General features: G+C 37.6%; 1 protein-coding gene across 43 annotated transcripts in view; it reads left to right on the top strand.

Annotated features, from left to right (window-relative positions):
* The window catches only part of Ank2 (ankyrin 2), a 313,942-nt gene that overhangs the window by 176,703 nt on the left and 123,089 nt on the right, over positions 1-14,150 (top strand). For 32 of the 43 annotated variants that reach the window (XM_076574948.1, XM_076574943.1, XM_042279861.2 and 29 more), the window contains exons 5-9: positions 1,337-1,435; positions 4,989-5,174; positions 5,591-5,614; positions 9,250-9,348; positions 10,797-10,895. In XM_076574948.1, the coding sequence (XP_076431063.1) occupies positions 1,337-1,435; positions 4,989-5,174; positions 5,591-5,614; positions 9,250-9,348; positions 10,797-10,895 (507 nt within the window). The remainder of the gene's footprint in view (positions 1-1,336; positions 1,436-4,988; positions 5,175-5,590; positions 5,615-9,249; positions 9,349-10,796; positions 10,896-14,150) is intronic. The other 11 variants (XM_076574962.1, XM_042279845.2, XM_076574947.1 and 8 more) reach the window with 1 other exon arrangement.

The following is a 14,150-nucleotide window of genomic DNA, read 5'->3' as shown; positions in this document are numbered from 1 at the left end:
CAATGGCTGTGCTCTGTTCACGTTCTTTTTCTCTTACTGCATCCCTACCTCTTCCTTGTCTCCAAAGATCCTCATTCCACACCCACTCGTTGTTTTGAACAGTCTTCCTTGGCTTTCCCTTCCTTCGAATCTCTAATTCCATCCTTCCGCCACCTCTTCAGTGTTCTTAAAATACACCAGATTTCACCTGCTTGATAAGCCTTTGAAAATACACTCTTCAGCTAGCAGGAGTTATTCACAAATCATAACACTATTGTTATTTTACTCTTAGATGATTTCTATTTTAGATTCAAAATTACCTTCACCATTTGGACTCTGTATTTTTCATTTCATAAACAAAAGTTTAATTTCTTTACTTATTGTACTTGAATAACATGTATTTGTATTTTGCTGGTTATTGGTCACTTTGACTAATGTTTCCACTTTTACACTGCATGCAAAGGAATTTCATTTCAACAAAGTAGTTTAAAACCTATTTTTGCTACTTTCTGGGAGTGGTTAATAATCTCTAAGTGTTCATCTCACTTTTGCTCATTCTCGTTAATATAGGGGGAGTGTAAACATCTATGTTTAATAATCTGCCATAAGAATTACTCAATTGTTTTGAGAATTTATGAGTCAAGCTTTTTAAAAAAATGTGTTTTTTCTCCCTCAACAAAGTTAGTATATTCTTAAGCATACAGAAATAAAAAAGAAATGTGACAATTAATTTTTAAACTTAATTTTAAACTCACAGTGTAAAATTTCTGTTGATTTTTTTCTATAAGTACATAATAATGAATATTATTATGGTATGTACTCCACGAGGGCACATGTGTGTGTCCTGTTTGTCACTGTATCCTAGGGATGGTTCAACTACTGGGGGCTGCACTTCTGTGAATAAATGAGTAAATGAATGATAAAATTTCAGAGTGGCTTTAAAAATAATGTATAAATTTCATTATTAGCAATGCTACTGTAATCAGAATATAGACTTTCTCATCTTCTAGCATGATCTGTTATGAATAATAACTGGTAGCACCAAGAATGCTAAGTAAGAATGTATATTCACGACAATGGTAGTCTGTTGAAATGGTTTGTGGATTGATAAATACAGAAGATATTACATAGATACTGTTATGTATGTTTAATGAGAATCTGTTATAGAAATGTATTCTATAGAGTTCATGTTTTAAATATCTTAAGCAGTTTGGATATTTCATATTGTTCACTTCACTTATGAATTGATAAATACAGAAGATTACATAGGCATTATTTCATGTAGTGTGTGAATTCTCTCATTATTGGTATAACTTTACAAATGATTGAGATTTCTGTTTTTGTTGTCTATCCTCAGAATGGCTTCACTCCTTTGTATATGGCTGCCCAGGAGAATCATATTGATGTTGTTAAATATTTGCTAGAAAATGGAGCTAATCAGAGCACGGCTACAGAGGTAAGTCTTGGTCTCTGATTCTTTTATTTTAAGGTCCAGTTGCAAAGGATCTCTACTTCTTTGTCTAAAGCATGCTGGGAATGTTCATATTACTATTATAATCTATTATAATGGCCAGTGAGTAACTTGTGCTGGTTACTATGAGTTTATACCTTCATTGTAGATTCATGATCATGCATTCTGATTTCCATCATCATTAAGCTTGGCTTTTTGTTGTTGTTGGAACCCATGTCAGCCTTGAATTTGTTGCAATTCTCCTGGGATTATAGGCATGCACATCATGAAATCATACTTCTGTCAATGTGTCCTGACTTGCTTTTGGGATTTACAGCATTCTAAAATTAGATTGCAGTAAGTTATTCTTGTTGCTTTTGTGTCCATATTTTATCTTAAGATCCAAAGCAATTTCTTGAAGGAACAATTTCTGACCATCAAAAATAATTTATTGCTATTGTGTTAGTTTAATTTTCTAAGGACTTTATCATAACAATGTTATTTGTGACACAGGTGTGAGTCTGTGATCCTGGCAACTAATGTCAAGAACATTTGACATTAAGTCAGTTTCAGAGGATTCAGCACATTGGGACATAGGGGTTAGAGGAAAGGGACTCAGGTCATCACCCCCGTGTCCCAAGCACACCTTCTTCAGAAACAGAAATGCCTGTCTATTTCCCATCTCTTGGCCCACAGCAAAACATGGCTGATACCTAGAAGCCATCTCGGTATTTCTTAATGCCCAATAGAGTTTCTTTTCTGACAATTAAATCTTTAGGCAAAGTGAACACAAACTTCCTACAATGCTGTGCTGGATGGAAAGGTCACTGAAATGTATTAAGTCTACTTGTCATTCTTTGGGAGGCAAACTAACGTTGTATGGAACCGCTCGCCATTGCTTTCTGACAGCTTATTCTCATTATAGAGGCAGTCACTGTCAATGTTAAGTGAGTTATGATGTCATATATGCCTTGACCATAACTAGAAAATACAACTGCCCATTATGACATGCTTCTTTGTTCTGCATTCAGTTAAAAAAGGGTGTTTTTTTTTTTTTAAATAACCTGGGGTCTTTTTGTTCCTCAAGACACTGAATTTGTCTGTGAATAGAGTACGAATATCTCAAGGCAATGCTCAGATAACAAAGAGACTGTTTCTCAAAGAAACATCCTGACATAAGGGAACCCATCTGTTTTCCTTTTCCTTGAAGGCTGAATCGTTAATCATATGAAACCTTCACATTAGAATTCTCTCACCCATCCAGAATACTTAGAGTGTCTAATGTGGGCTTTCATTGAACTCAGTTCGTGATGTTCTCAGCAGATTGGCAACTCCTTTGGTCTAGTTGATCATCACAGTACTGCAGTGATTCTAAAAATAGCACTCAGTGATCACTGCATCAACAGAGGCATGCTATGCAGTGACCTGCTGAACTCTATTATCTAACCAAATACAATACTTTCAAAAGAAACAAAGTGGGGTGGTGTTGAAGCCTAGCCTGGCCATGAGTATATCTTATATTTTATTAAAAAGATATCATTGAATAACTAAAGCCACTTTCTTATAATGATTGGAAATTTATAAACTTAATATACTGAACCTACCACCTATCCAATAGTTACCGAGGTTCACCTTTGCATACTTCCTTTTAACTGTATCATTCTGTAACAATAATTCTGTTGCAGGGATGACTAACTGATGCTCCCATGCTCTATCATGAAATATCTTCTTTGGTTTCATTTCTATTTATGTGTGATATGGATAAGGAGCACTTCTAGGCTCACGAGCAGCAATAATGTGTAAAAGTCGATTACCAACCAAGCACTATAGCCACTTCAAAAATTAGATAATCACACAATCCTTCCACATGGCAGTGAAATGCATGCACATGAAGAGATGCTTAGTTCTAAAATTTCTCATATATAGGATTAATAAATGATGAAATCAAAACTGCTCAACTTAGCTGTTTTTTTTTCTTTTTCACAGAGTTCATTGAGGTATTTGAACAAATTGCTACACATTTTTAGCCTTCTTCCTTGAAATACAGATCAGAATGAATTCCGCATGTTTGGAATCCAGCTTTTAGTCCTCCGAAGGGAGTTGCCTGTCTGGCCAGCACCATTTTTATAGATCTCCTTTCCTTTCCTTCCTCCTGAATTCTGCCAAAATTGAAAGCTACAATCATTTTACTGGGGTTCCATTCTGTAGGCTGTGTCTCTAAGGAAATAGAATGAGAACAAGTCCATGTGCCAGTAATACAGACTGCTGCAGAGAGTGAGGGGAAATAAATCCAGATATGCACACGATGATGGGAGTGTCCTTCATTCACAAAGTACCCTGTTCCTGACACACCTATATACTGCAGCGGCTTGCTCTTCTCTACCTTAAGATGCTACACTCTGCTCCTCCACTCTGTGAAGTAGTATGCTGCATTTAAAATGCAAGCTTATTCAAAAAAATAAACAATAAGCATAGTCATGCTGCATACACAGTTCATGATGCATATATAGTATGATACACTTGAGAAAATATTTTCCCTCAAAAAACCCACAGTCATCACTTAAAGAATTAATATTGAAAACAGATTGAGTAGTTAGTTTTGGATGAATTACTCCTAATCCTGGAATGACATTTTCAGCTGTACAACCTACTGCCCTTGTTCCTGCTGTATAAATAGGACGTCTAAGATTTGCTTGGAAACTTCAGGGAATTAAGGAGGGATACACTTGCCGTCTTTCCAGGACCTAAATACTGGCTTCTGATGATGCAAAGATGACTTTCCAAATTTTGTAGCATGGCTTTCTATCTCATTCTGGAGACCTTTCTAAGTTTGCATTGTTTGTGCTGTTGTTTGTTGATCTCTCCTCTCTCTCTCTCTCTCTCTCTCTCTCTCTCTCTCTCTCTCTCTCTCTCTCTCTCTCTCCCTCCTTCCCTCCCTCCCTCCCTTCCTCCCTCCCTCCCTCCCTCCCCCCCCCTCTCTCTCATTTGACAACTGAGAAGTTGGGTTTGAAATGTTATCGAGTATGTACAACTTTATACTGAAATGATCTTAGCAATCTAAAATGCAAGTAGTTGCAAAATTAATGACTAGTCTAATTTACCAAACAGCTTTAGGTCACATTAAAACTCCAACATCCTAATACAAATGATATCAATTACTCTATCCACAGCCATTATCACCTTCCTTCCAGGAGACAATGCAGAGACACTCATCCATCTTGCATTGTTGATGGACACTCATTTTCCTCTAGAGATCATTGTATTTTTCACTTTCAGTTAGATTTGGGTTTCATTCTTCTTCCTTTACATTAGAAAGCATATAAGTGTTTGTTCTAATTTTTATTTTCCTTTTCCAAACACACATTTGACCCACTCCTGTAAACTGGCCACATCCCATCATCATCAGGCTTTGCCAAGATACAGAATGGAAATCAAGAAGGCAATCTGATGAAGCCGTTGCACTGCAGGGCAAGTGCAGAATCCACTCTGCTTCTGCCCCTCACAATGATTTTCCTGTCCTGGTTGCCAATCTCACTCATTCATGTAAATTTTATTCTAGGATGGCTTTACTCCTCTCGCTGTGGCACTTCAGCAGGGACACAACCAGGCAGTGGCCATCCTCTTGGAGAATGACACCAAAGGGAAGGTGAGGCTGCCAGCTCTGCACATTGCGGCTCGGAAAGATGACACCAAGTCTGCTGCCCTCTTGCTTCAGAACGATCACAACGCTGATGTACAATCCAAGGTAAGAGCTGATGCATCTGTAGAGAGGTTCCCTCTGACTGCCAGCATCCTCCTGGGTGATGAAAAGGACCACTCTCTGCTGATAATGCAGCACTCTGGTCAGGAAAACATATATATCATTTCCATGGGTATTTTAGATGGAAGGGGACTAGCTGTTGGCAGACAGTAACAAAAATTAAGGCTAAATGATTTTCTTTAGAAGACCAGTTTTCACCTTTGAGACATTTAGTTAGACGTTCTGTTTACACCATTAATTATAGAGAGAGTCAGAAGGAATGACTATTGTGTAATGGAGTTGGCTTTTCTTACTCTGTCTTGTTGGAAAAGGATACTCAGTTGCAGAGAGCAGATCTACTGTTTCTTGAATTTTTCATTGTGTAACATCTTCCCTCTTTTTCCCACAAAACACTGCTTCAGATGATGGTGAATAGGACAACTGAGGTACAGTATTGCCATTATACCAACATTTACCTTTTTTTGATTTATTTTTAGTTTTTATCCAGATAGAATAAATGCTCACTAATTCATACTAATGATCAAAGTTCTATTAGTGGGAAACTGTTTAGGGGAAAATCCTGAATTAAGAAAGATTGATAATTCAAATATATTTGATGCAACATTTATTTGATACAACATACATTATTAAACCAACTATTTAAATAGTGTGAGTCCAGCATGAAATAAAACACTACCATTGCTTGTATTTTAGTGAGTGAGCCTTACTCTGAAACTTTTGCAGAGATATGAATTTTTCCTCTTAATGAGAATGTACAGATTAGAATTTAGGGAAATAAAAGTACGGGAGGATCCTCTGTTATTTAATAGCAGAAGCTCTTTTTCTGCATTTTTTTACCACATTGTTTATAATCAATAATGGCTCTGTACATCATGAGCAAAGCAATTGCTTTTTTCCTGTAAGTCTTAAAATACTTGCCATTAAATAGTTTTCCACATATAAAATAGGTCATTATAAATAAGAACATTAAGTTCAGAAGCCTATAGTGTCTGTTTTCTCTCCTTTGTCACAACATAAACATTATTGAAAGTATGCTATAAAAATTAATCTACACTCAAAAGCAAGTGACTGTTTATGAAGGCTGACTTTTGTTTTGGTAGGGTGAGTCTCTAAAATAATTTTTCTTCATCATTGAGCTGGGAATTTGGAGAAGTTTTAGATCTTTGGGCATTCATAGAAAATGTCATATTTTTCAACTCTTTATTAACACGTTCATCTACTGCGATGCAATTTACTTGACTTATTTGTACTGCTTTTTTGTTTATTCCCTTTTTTGTGCATGATACTGAGGGTGAGAGAACTTCAATTCAACTCCTTAGTGAAATTCTTCAGAACTGGAATTATGCAAATTGATCTTAATTACTAATTTTAATAACTTTAATTTCTTAGGTACTCCTTGTACATAATTTTTATACATTGTGAGGGTGTAAACCAGCAGCAAGTTGTGCAATATAATAGCCTGAAACATTATGATCATTAAGGCCAATAAGAAAGCATTAATTAATTAATTATAAATGATAAAAATGCTATTAGACTTGGATGATTGGGAAATCATTTTCCAGCAATCAATATAAATTTTTGAAATTAAATTGTGACTTGAGTAGTTGTTTGTGTAACAAAACTTTTCCTGGGAAGACACAGCACACATGTCTACTCACTCCAGACAAGCAGCCTACAACAAACCAAAATACAGACAACACCAAAGTCCAGCTTGGTGAACCAATGAGTCTTCCTGGGGTTGCTTACAAGAATATGAGTGAGGGGTCACTTACAGGAGCAGAAATGACTCAAAGACAGCTGCATCACCAGAGCCCACCCCAACATGAGTGACAGCTCACAAAACCTGAGAAACTGGAGTACACTGAACAGCCTGCGGGCAGATCAATAGATCGGAAAGTGTCTTTTCCAAGTGACTCTGGTCTACAATTTCTCCAGTCAGCTCATCTGGTTTTTGCTTCTTCCAGGCAGCTCATCTGGTCTGAGAGAAATCTCAGCTTTTATTGCTAACTCTGGCAGAGAGGGGCCTAGTGGATCTAGTCAGATTCAGGGACTTCCTGAAGCTCTTTTGAGTTGTTTACCTTCCTGCTCTTAAGGAGCTCCCGTGCAGGTGGAAATCTTTCAATTTTTGAGAAAACCGTTACAATAATAATAGGCATATATTCGGACTATATGTGGGTGACAGGAGATAAGGATGAAAATAGAAAAAAATTAACATTTTATAAAGTAATTATGGGTTGTATATTTCATGCCTTAGTTTTGGTGTGAATATATCACTTACATTCAGAGTAAAATAATCTTGAATACATTTGTGGAAATTGAATTCACAATTACTATTCTTGTTTTCATATCTTGCTTCACTACAGTTAAAAATTATTTGCAATTAATTATTTGCAATTAACATATCACCAACCTTCAGTTATCTAAGCCATCTAAATGTTTATCTTAGTATTTTGAAAACAATATCACCAAATTCTATACATAAAGTCAATAAAATTGATTGTGGATTGTAGAATATTTCTTAAATCAATAGATTCCTGATTAAAATCCATTTCCAAGTAAAAGAGAATAGGAAATAACCTGCAAGCTGTGGGAGTGTTGGCCAACGAATGCTGTTTGTTTCCCCATATTTTTTATTAAGTTATGAAAACTATAGAGTTTTCATAAGGAAAATTACCAGGTCTTTGAGCACTTCAATAAGAAAACAGCTAATATGCATCCATTGTGAAGAACAGCAAAAACATCTAACTACATCTAAATCAGAAAAAGAAATGATTTCTTCATTTGATTCTCAGACTTTGTTTTTGAAGCATTTGGGAAATAAAATATTTCTCTGGTACCCATATCCATTCATTAATGTGATTATTTTAACTATATTTTATTTTAGTGATAAAATTATATTTAATTCATATTTGAAATTAGATTCAATTTAACCATTTTTTATTTCATATTCATATTGATACCAAACATTTTTTATTAAAAATAGATTCTTCTCTCATACAATACATCCTGACTACAACTTCCCCTCCCTCTACTCCTCGCAATTTTCCCCCACCTCTCCTCTCTCCTGTTCCCACTCCCGCCCTGTTTCCTTTCAGAAAAGAGCATGCCTCCAAGAGACAACAACCAAACACGAAAAAACAACACACAATAAGACAAGGCAAAAGTCCTCCTATCGAGGCTGGACAAGGCAACTCAATAGGAGAAAATGCTGTTTAGTATTGTTTTTTAAATTCTTTTTCACTACAAATCACAGTCTAAGCAGTTGTGAAAGGGATAGAAAACCAGTGTGGATGCTGTGGAATGAACTAGACATTTTTTCCTGAGAAATTTTCGCAGTCCTGAAGATCAAACGCCAACCAGCGCTCTTTTACAAATATGATCAAGGGGTGGGAAGATGGCTAGTGGGTAAACTCGCTCGCTGTGCAAGCATAAGGACCCCCAGTTCCAGTTTCCAGAATCCAGATAAAAACGCTGGGTGTGGCCATGTGCAAGCCTGCAGCCCTTCTGCTAAGAGGGTGGAAACAGGATTGCTCATGCTTACTGGTTGCCAGCTACCTCCAGGTCTTGTGAGAGACCCTGTCTTAAGAGAATAAGCTGGAGGGTGCTGGAGCAGTGGACCTAGTGCACCCCCAGCACACACAGCTACACACACCCCACCCCCACACATGAGAATAGAACACAAAAATCAAAACAAAAACGCTGTTTTTTTTTTATTTTTTTATCTTTGATTAAAACATCCTTTGGTAACTGTTAAATCCTGTGTTTGAAACTGTATTTGGTTTCATCATATTCTGTTTTTCTCTAATAAGCTAAACAAACTCAAGAAACATAGTTTTGTATAGATAACTAGCCTCATAAATTGAAAATAAATTTGCCAGCAAGTATAGGATATTTATTTCTCTCTTATAACACTAAGCTATAGAGTTGTATTAAAGCATTTGTTACATGAATTGCATCAGTCATGTACTTGGTAGGTACTCTGTAAGTTTTCTAGTTAGTCAGTGGTCACTTTCCTCAGTGTGAGGTACATCCCCTACCCTCTATTTCTCTCTTTCTCTAGAGTGGCTTCACCCCTTTGCACATAGCTGCTCACTATGGAAACGTCAATGTGGCAACTCTTCTTCTAAACCGAGGAGCTGCGGTGGACTTCACGGCCAGGGTATGTGGTAAAATACATGTATTTTAAGAAAGTAAATATGAACATTAATGGCTTCCATTAAGATCTTATATTTAACCCCCTTCTGCCATCCTAAAGATTCTGAAGTTTTCACTATCTTAATCACAAGATGACATCATAACCCAATAAATAAAGCAAGACTCTGGGAGCTGGAGAGATGGCTCGGGGTGAGCTTATCGTTTTTCCCGAGGGCAAGAGTTGGACTCCTACCCTTGTTGAGTTGCTCACTGCCTTCAATTGCAGCTCCAGGGGACCCAACGCCCTCTTTTGGCCTCTGAGGGCAGAACACTCAAACATATATAAAATGAAAATAAATAAGGACTGTGTCAGTAGTTGAGGAGGCTAATTTTGACATGGCATTCAACTGTTATATTATAAAACAATTCAAAAAATTATGAATGATCAACTTCCAGTCTATAGACGACAGTGTTAAAATAGTAAGCACAAAGTCTGTAGGGAGTGTTTCTTAACAAGTGGGCACACAAGTGGGTGAGATCTTTTTTTTTTTTCTCTGTTGGTTTAATGAATTGAAAATTTACTCTGATGTCTTCCTAAAATAAACAGGAAGATAGCCCATGGAATTATGCATGTCATGGTCTGCTTCTGTTAGAAAAATTCATTTGCATGATAGTATAAAATTTACTTAGGGGATAGCATTTAACATGATTCAGTTGATACAATATTTAAATACTTGGAAAATTATGACACACACCAAATTCGGACACATAGCCATGTCATGAAACCTGATAAGACAAAGTTAAATTTTATGTGTACTGTTGTAATCCTTGGAAGTCTTCTGTATAAGCCATGTGTGGTGGCATATATCTGTAATCCTAGGAATGTAGAGGCCCAGGCAGGAGGATTTCCACTTTAAGGCTAGTCTACCTTGTATAGCAAGTTCTGGGCTAGCCTGGGCTATGTAGTAAAATCCTACTTGGGGAAAAAAAATCCTTTGTTCTGAAACTATGTTGTACTATTTTCCAGTTGTTTTTCTCTGTGAATTATTCTGAAGGAGTTTTTAAAGAATAATCACCACTGATATTAATATGTGTATTTTTTCCATTTTTAAACACATAAAACTTTGAGCTCTTAAACTCTACAGTACATGAGTATTGTAGACTGACATTTTACGGGGCTCTATGTTAGAATTTGAGGCTTTGCTTCTACCACACAGATGTCCTCCTTCTGTCTCTTAAGTTGTTTTACATTCCACATGTATATTGTAGTTCTTGACTAATAGGCATTTTTGTTCCATTTTTCATTTTCTAACAATTAGCATCCCATGGTTTATGGGCTTCTTTGTTCCTTATGATCGAAACTGTTGAACCATAGATACCATGGGTCACAACCTCTTGGTACTCTTTATTAGGAAGTCTTGCCCTCACTCCCTGCTATATCCAACCTGCTCTGTTCCGCTTTCCCCACTCTAGAATGGAATTACTCCCCTGCATGTGGCTTCCAAAAGGGGAAATACCAACATGGTGAAGCTCCTACTGGATCGAGGTGGCCAGATTGATGCCAAAACTAGGGTGAGTATCTTTGGACTTTGAATTTCCTGCCATTCTTAAGCCCTGGGGCCTCTCATCCCATACCTTGTTGCACTACCCAGCAAACATAAGCAGTATGTTTTCAAGGAGATTGCTCTTGGGTTTGATTTCAGTCTTATACAACATTTAAGGATTTCAACTAATAAAATGAAATTAATGTTTGCTCATAAATGCCTAGAGCAACAGACAACTAGCCCCTCAGTGTGGTCGTTTTTCTTGCTCAGTTTCCTAGAACCAAGATCAAAGACTAGACATTCACAGCTCTCCTTGGGGTGGTGATCAAGAAGGCAAATTGATTGGCACATTTAAGCTGCAAAACTGTGACTTATGCATAAAAGGTTTCCATGCATGTTGACAGTTTTTGTGCTTCTAACTGTTGAACCCATTAGTCATTTTCTTAAGAAGTTGTACCATACTCGCTGTCATGCTGACAGAAAGAGCAGACAGTTGGCAAGGTAGACCTTCATCTCAGTAGAAGTGGAGCCCTTCATTCTCTTCAAATTTTGGAAGTAAAGTGGCATCCTAACATCTTGATGCACACAGAGTGAATAAACTAATATGTTAAAAACTGATTCTGAAGTCAAGATGTCAGATTTCAAATCCTATTTGTGTCATTCATTAAGCTAGTGTTGGCATTTTTCCGACCTTGGAATTTTGTTAATAGTACCCCTAACTTTATATGGTTGTATGAGGCTTAACTCATAGCTGTATTAGTTTCCTTTTAAAAGTGGAGATATCATTCAGTTAGTATAGTCTGTGCCTACTTTGCATGAAGCCCTGGGTTAGATGACCAGCACCACATAAACTGAGTGCAGTAGTACACATCTGTAGCACACTTATAATACCAACATTCATAAGGTATAGGGAGGCAGATCAGAAGTTTAAATTTATCCTTGGCTAGCCTGAGCTGCATGAAATTATCTGCCCCCCACCAAAAAAAGAAAAAAAAAGGAAAAAAGAAAAGAAAAAGAAAGGAAGGAAAAAGAGTAAATTAATTACTTAGCTACTCATATTTTTATAATAGTGTGGATATTATATGCATTTTTTGCTTAAATATATATGTATAGTATTTTAATATCAGCTTTCTGGAGTATATTTGGCTACAAAAATGTTAAGTATTTTTGAAACACAAAATTAAGCCAGGCATAGTGATGTACATCTATAATCCCAGTATGATGATGTATACATGTAAGCCCAGTACTCAGACAGAAGAGAGCAAGAGGATTATAATTCTGAGGTCAGCCTGGGCTACAGAGTGAGACTGAGGCCAGCCTGGCCTATGTAGAGAGACCCTGTCTCAAAAACAAACAGAAGAAGAAGCCCCTCCCCCCAAAAAAAATATTTGACAACAGATCTACAATCTTCTATATATGAGAGGGAAGCTGCACCCATGAAATCTAAAACTATGGTCTTGTAAGCAAGAGCTGTGTGTCAACAACCTCAGTTGTCATGCTAACACAGATGGGGGGAATTTGGAAGGGTCCTATGTGTAGATGAAAACCCACATGCCATCAGTTGCTGCTGAAAGAGGGGCAGACAATCAGTCTTCCCCGGAGACAAGCCCCTGATACTATCCAGTCCCAAGAGGTAAGCCCTCAACACAGGTGCATATGAGCTACTCCAAATGCATTCAGCAGTGTGTGTGTGTGTGTGTGTGTGTGTGTGTGTGTGTGTGTGTGTGTGTGTGTGTGTGTATAACAATAATAAAGAGGAAGAGGTCATGAGTTTGAGGGATCGGTCACAGAAGGAGTTGAAGCAGAGAAAGGGATGGGTGGAAGTATAGCAGGCATTTAAGAAATTCTCAAAAAAGCTTTAAGTTAAAAACTGTTTTAAAAACCTCTTAAAAACACACACACACACACCAGAAAACCCCACTCACCTATACAAGCAAGCAAGCAAGCAAAAAATAAAATAAAATAAAATAAAAATCCCTGGTAGATTAACAATGCCTATTGAAGAGGGAAGATAGAACATGCATTTTCTCTATACATTTTTACGTTCTAGGATTTCATGTTCTCACAGTCTAAACAGTCAGAGTCAAATCCAGCCCACACATCCATCTTGAAGCTACAAATTGTTTAGCTTCTAGACTCTGCACCTGTCCTAGACTACAAGTTCTGTTTTTTTCATTAACTCCCAAATGAAAATGGGAGTGCTTAGAAAGTCCCCCCAAACCTCATTTCTCTTCAAACATTTGTTCCAGGGTAGAAGTATCATGGCATGTAGGAGTTTGGGAGTTGTCTGTCTGTCCAGAGTTGCTTGGGAGTTGTTTGTCTGTCCAGTCCTTGCATAGCAGCTTTGCCTAGTTTCAACCTTTGCCCTGTAACCATGACCCTTCCCCCGCTGTGCTGTGGATAGGCAACGGGGCAGTCTGTGACTCTGAGGATGCTCAGGCTTTGCCTGCTTCCTGCTCCCTGAATTGCTGCCATTATTCTCCCCCTAGTTCATCCCGTTTTTAAACCTTAGTGAAATAATTTTTAAAAATCTTGACCGGTGTCTTACAGATATTCACTGCTTTTGTTAATGCTCTTCTGGAGCAGGTGCTCATTAGCAAGCAATTGATTTCGTTTTCAATTGCCATTATAGTACTTCTTGAGTTCTTCAAAGATGTTCTTGTCTTCGGGGTTCACATGCATTGCATATACAAATAAAAAGCCCGGCACGGAGAGCACTGTTTTCAAAAATCAAAGTACTCAGAAATAAAGAGATATGGACTCGTCTGCCTGTTTTACCTTTAACTAATTATCAAATGGAAGCAGTGGGGAGGGAATGTGGGGCCACATTTTGTACTCTGTAGCTTTTGGACAGAGACAGTAAATTGAGTTTTAACCAAGGCTTAAGATGCAAAGAGTAGATTTTCTAGTTCTGTATGGAGTGTGGACATCCTGCTCTTTCTTCCCCTCGGCAGTTTGCTGAGTTCCTGCCTGTGCCATGAATTCATTCAACACTGAACGAGCCAGATCAGCTCTCCATTTTCCCAGAGCAAGTCATGGGCTGGTAGCATTGCTCAGTAAAAGAGCGCTTTCCCAGCATATCTGAGTCCACACTTAATGCTCAGTACTGTGGAGAGGGAGGAAGAGAGAGCAGATGTGGGAGTCAGGGACGGACACACACACACACACACACACACACACACACACACACACACACATACACACACACACACACACGGGCAGAAGTGGGAGGAAGGATTTACCACTGGTACCCAAGGGATACTGTATGTGCTGGTGAATATTT

The sequence above is a fragment of the Peromyscus maniculatus genome, chromosome 6 (genome assembly GCF_049852395.1).
Source record: "Peromyscus maniculatus bairdii isolate BWxNUB_F1_BW_parent chromosome 6, HU_Pman_BW_mat_3.1, whole genome shotgun sequence".
Taxonomy (NCBI): domain Eukaryota; kingdom Metazoa; phylum Chordata; class Mammalia; order Rodentia; family Cricetidae; genus Peromyscus; species Peromyscus maniculatus.
This window is presented reverse-complemented; position numbering and strand designations above follow the sequence as displayed.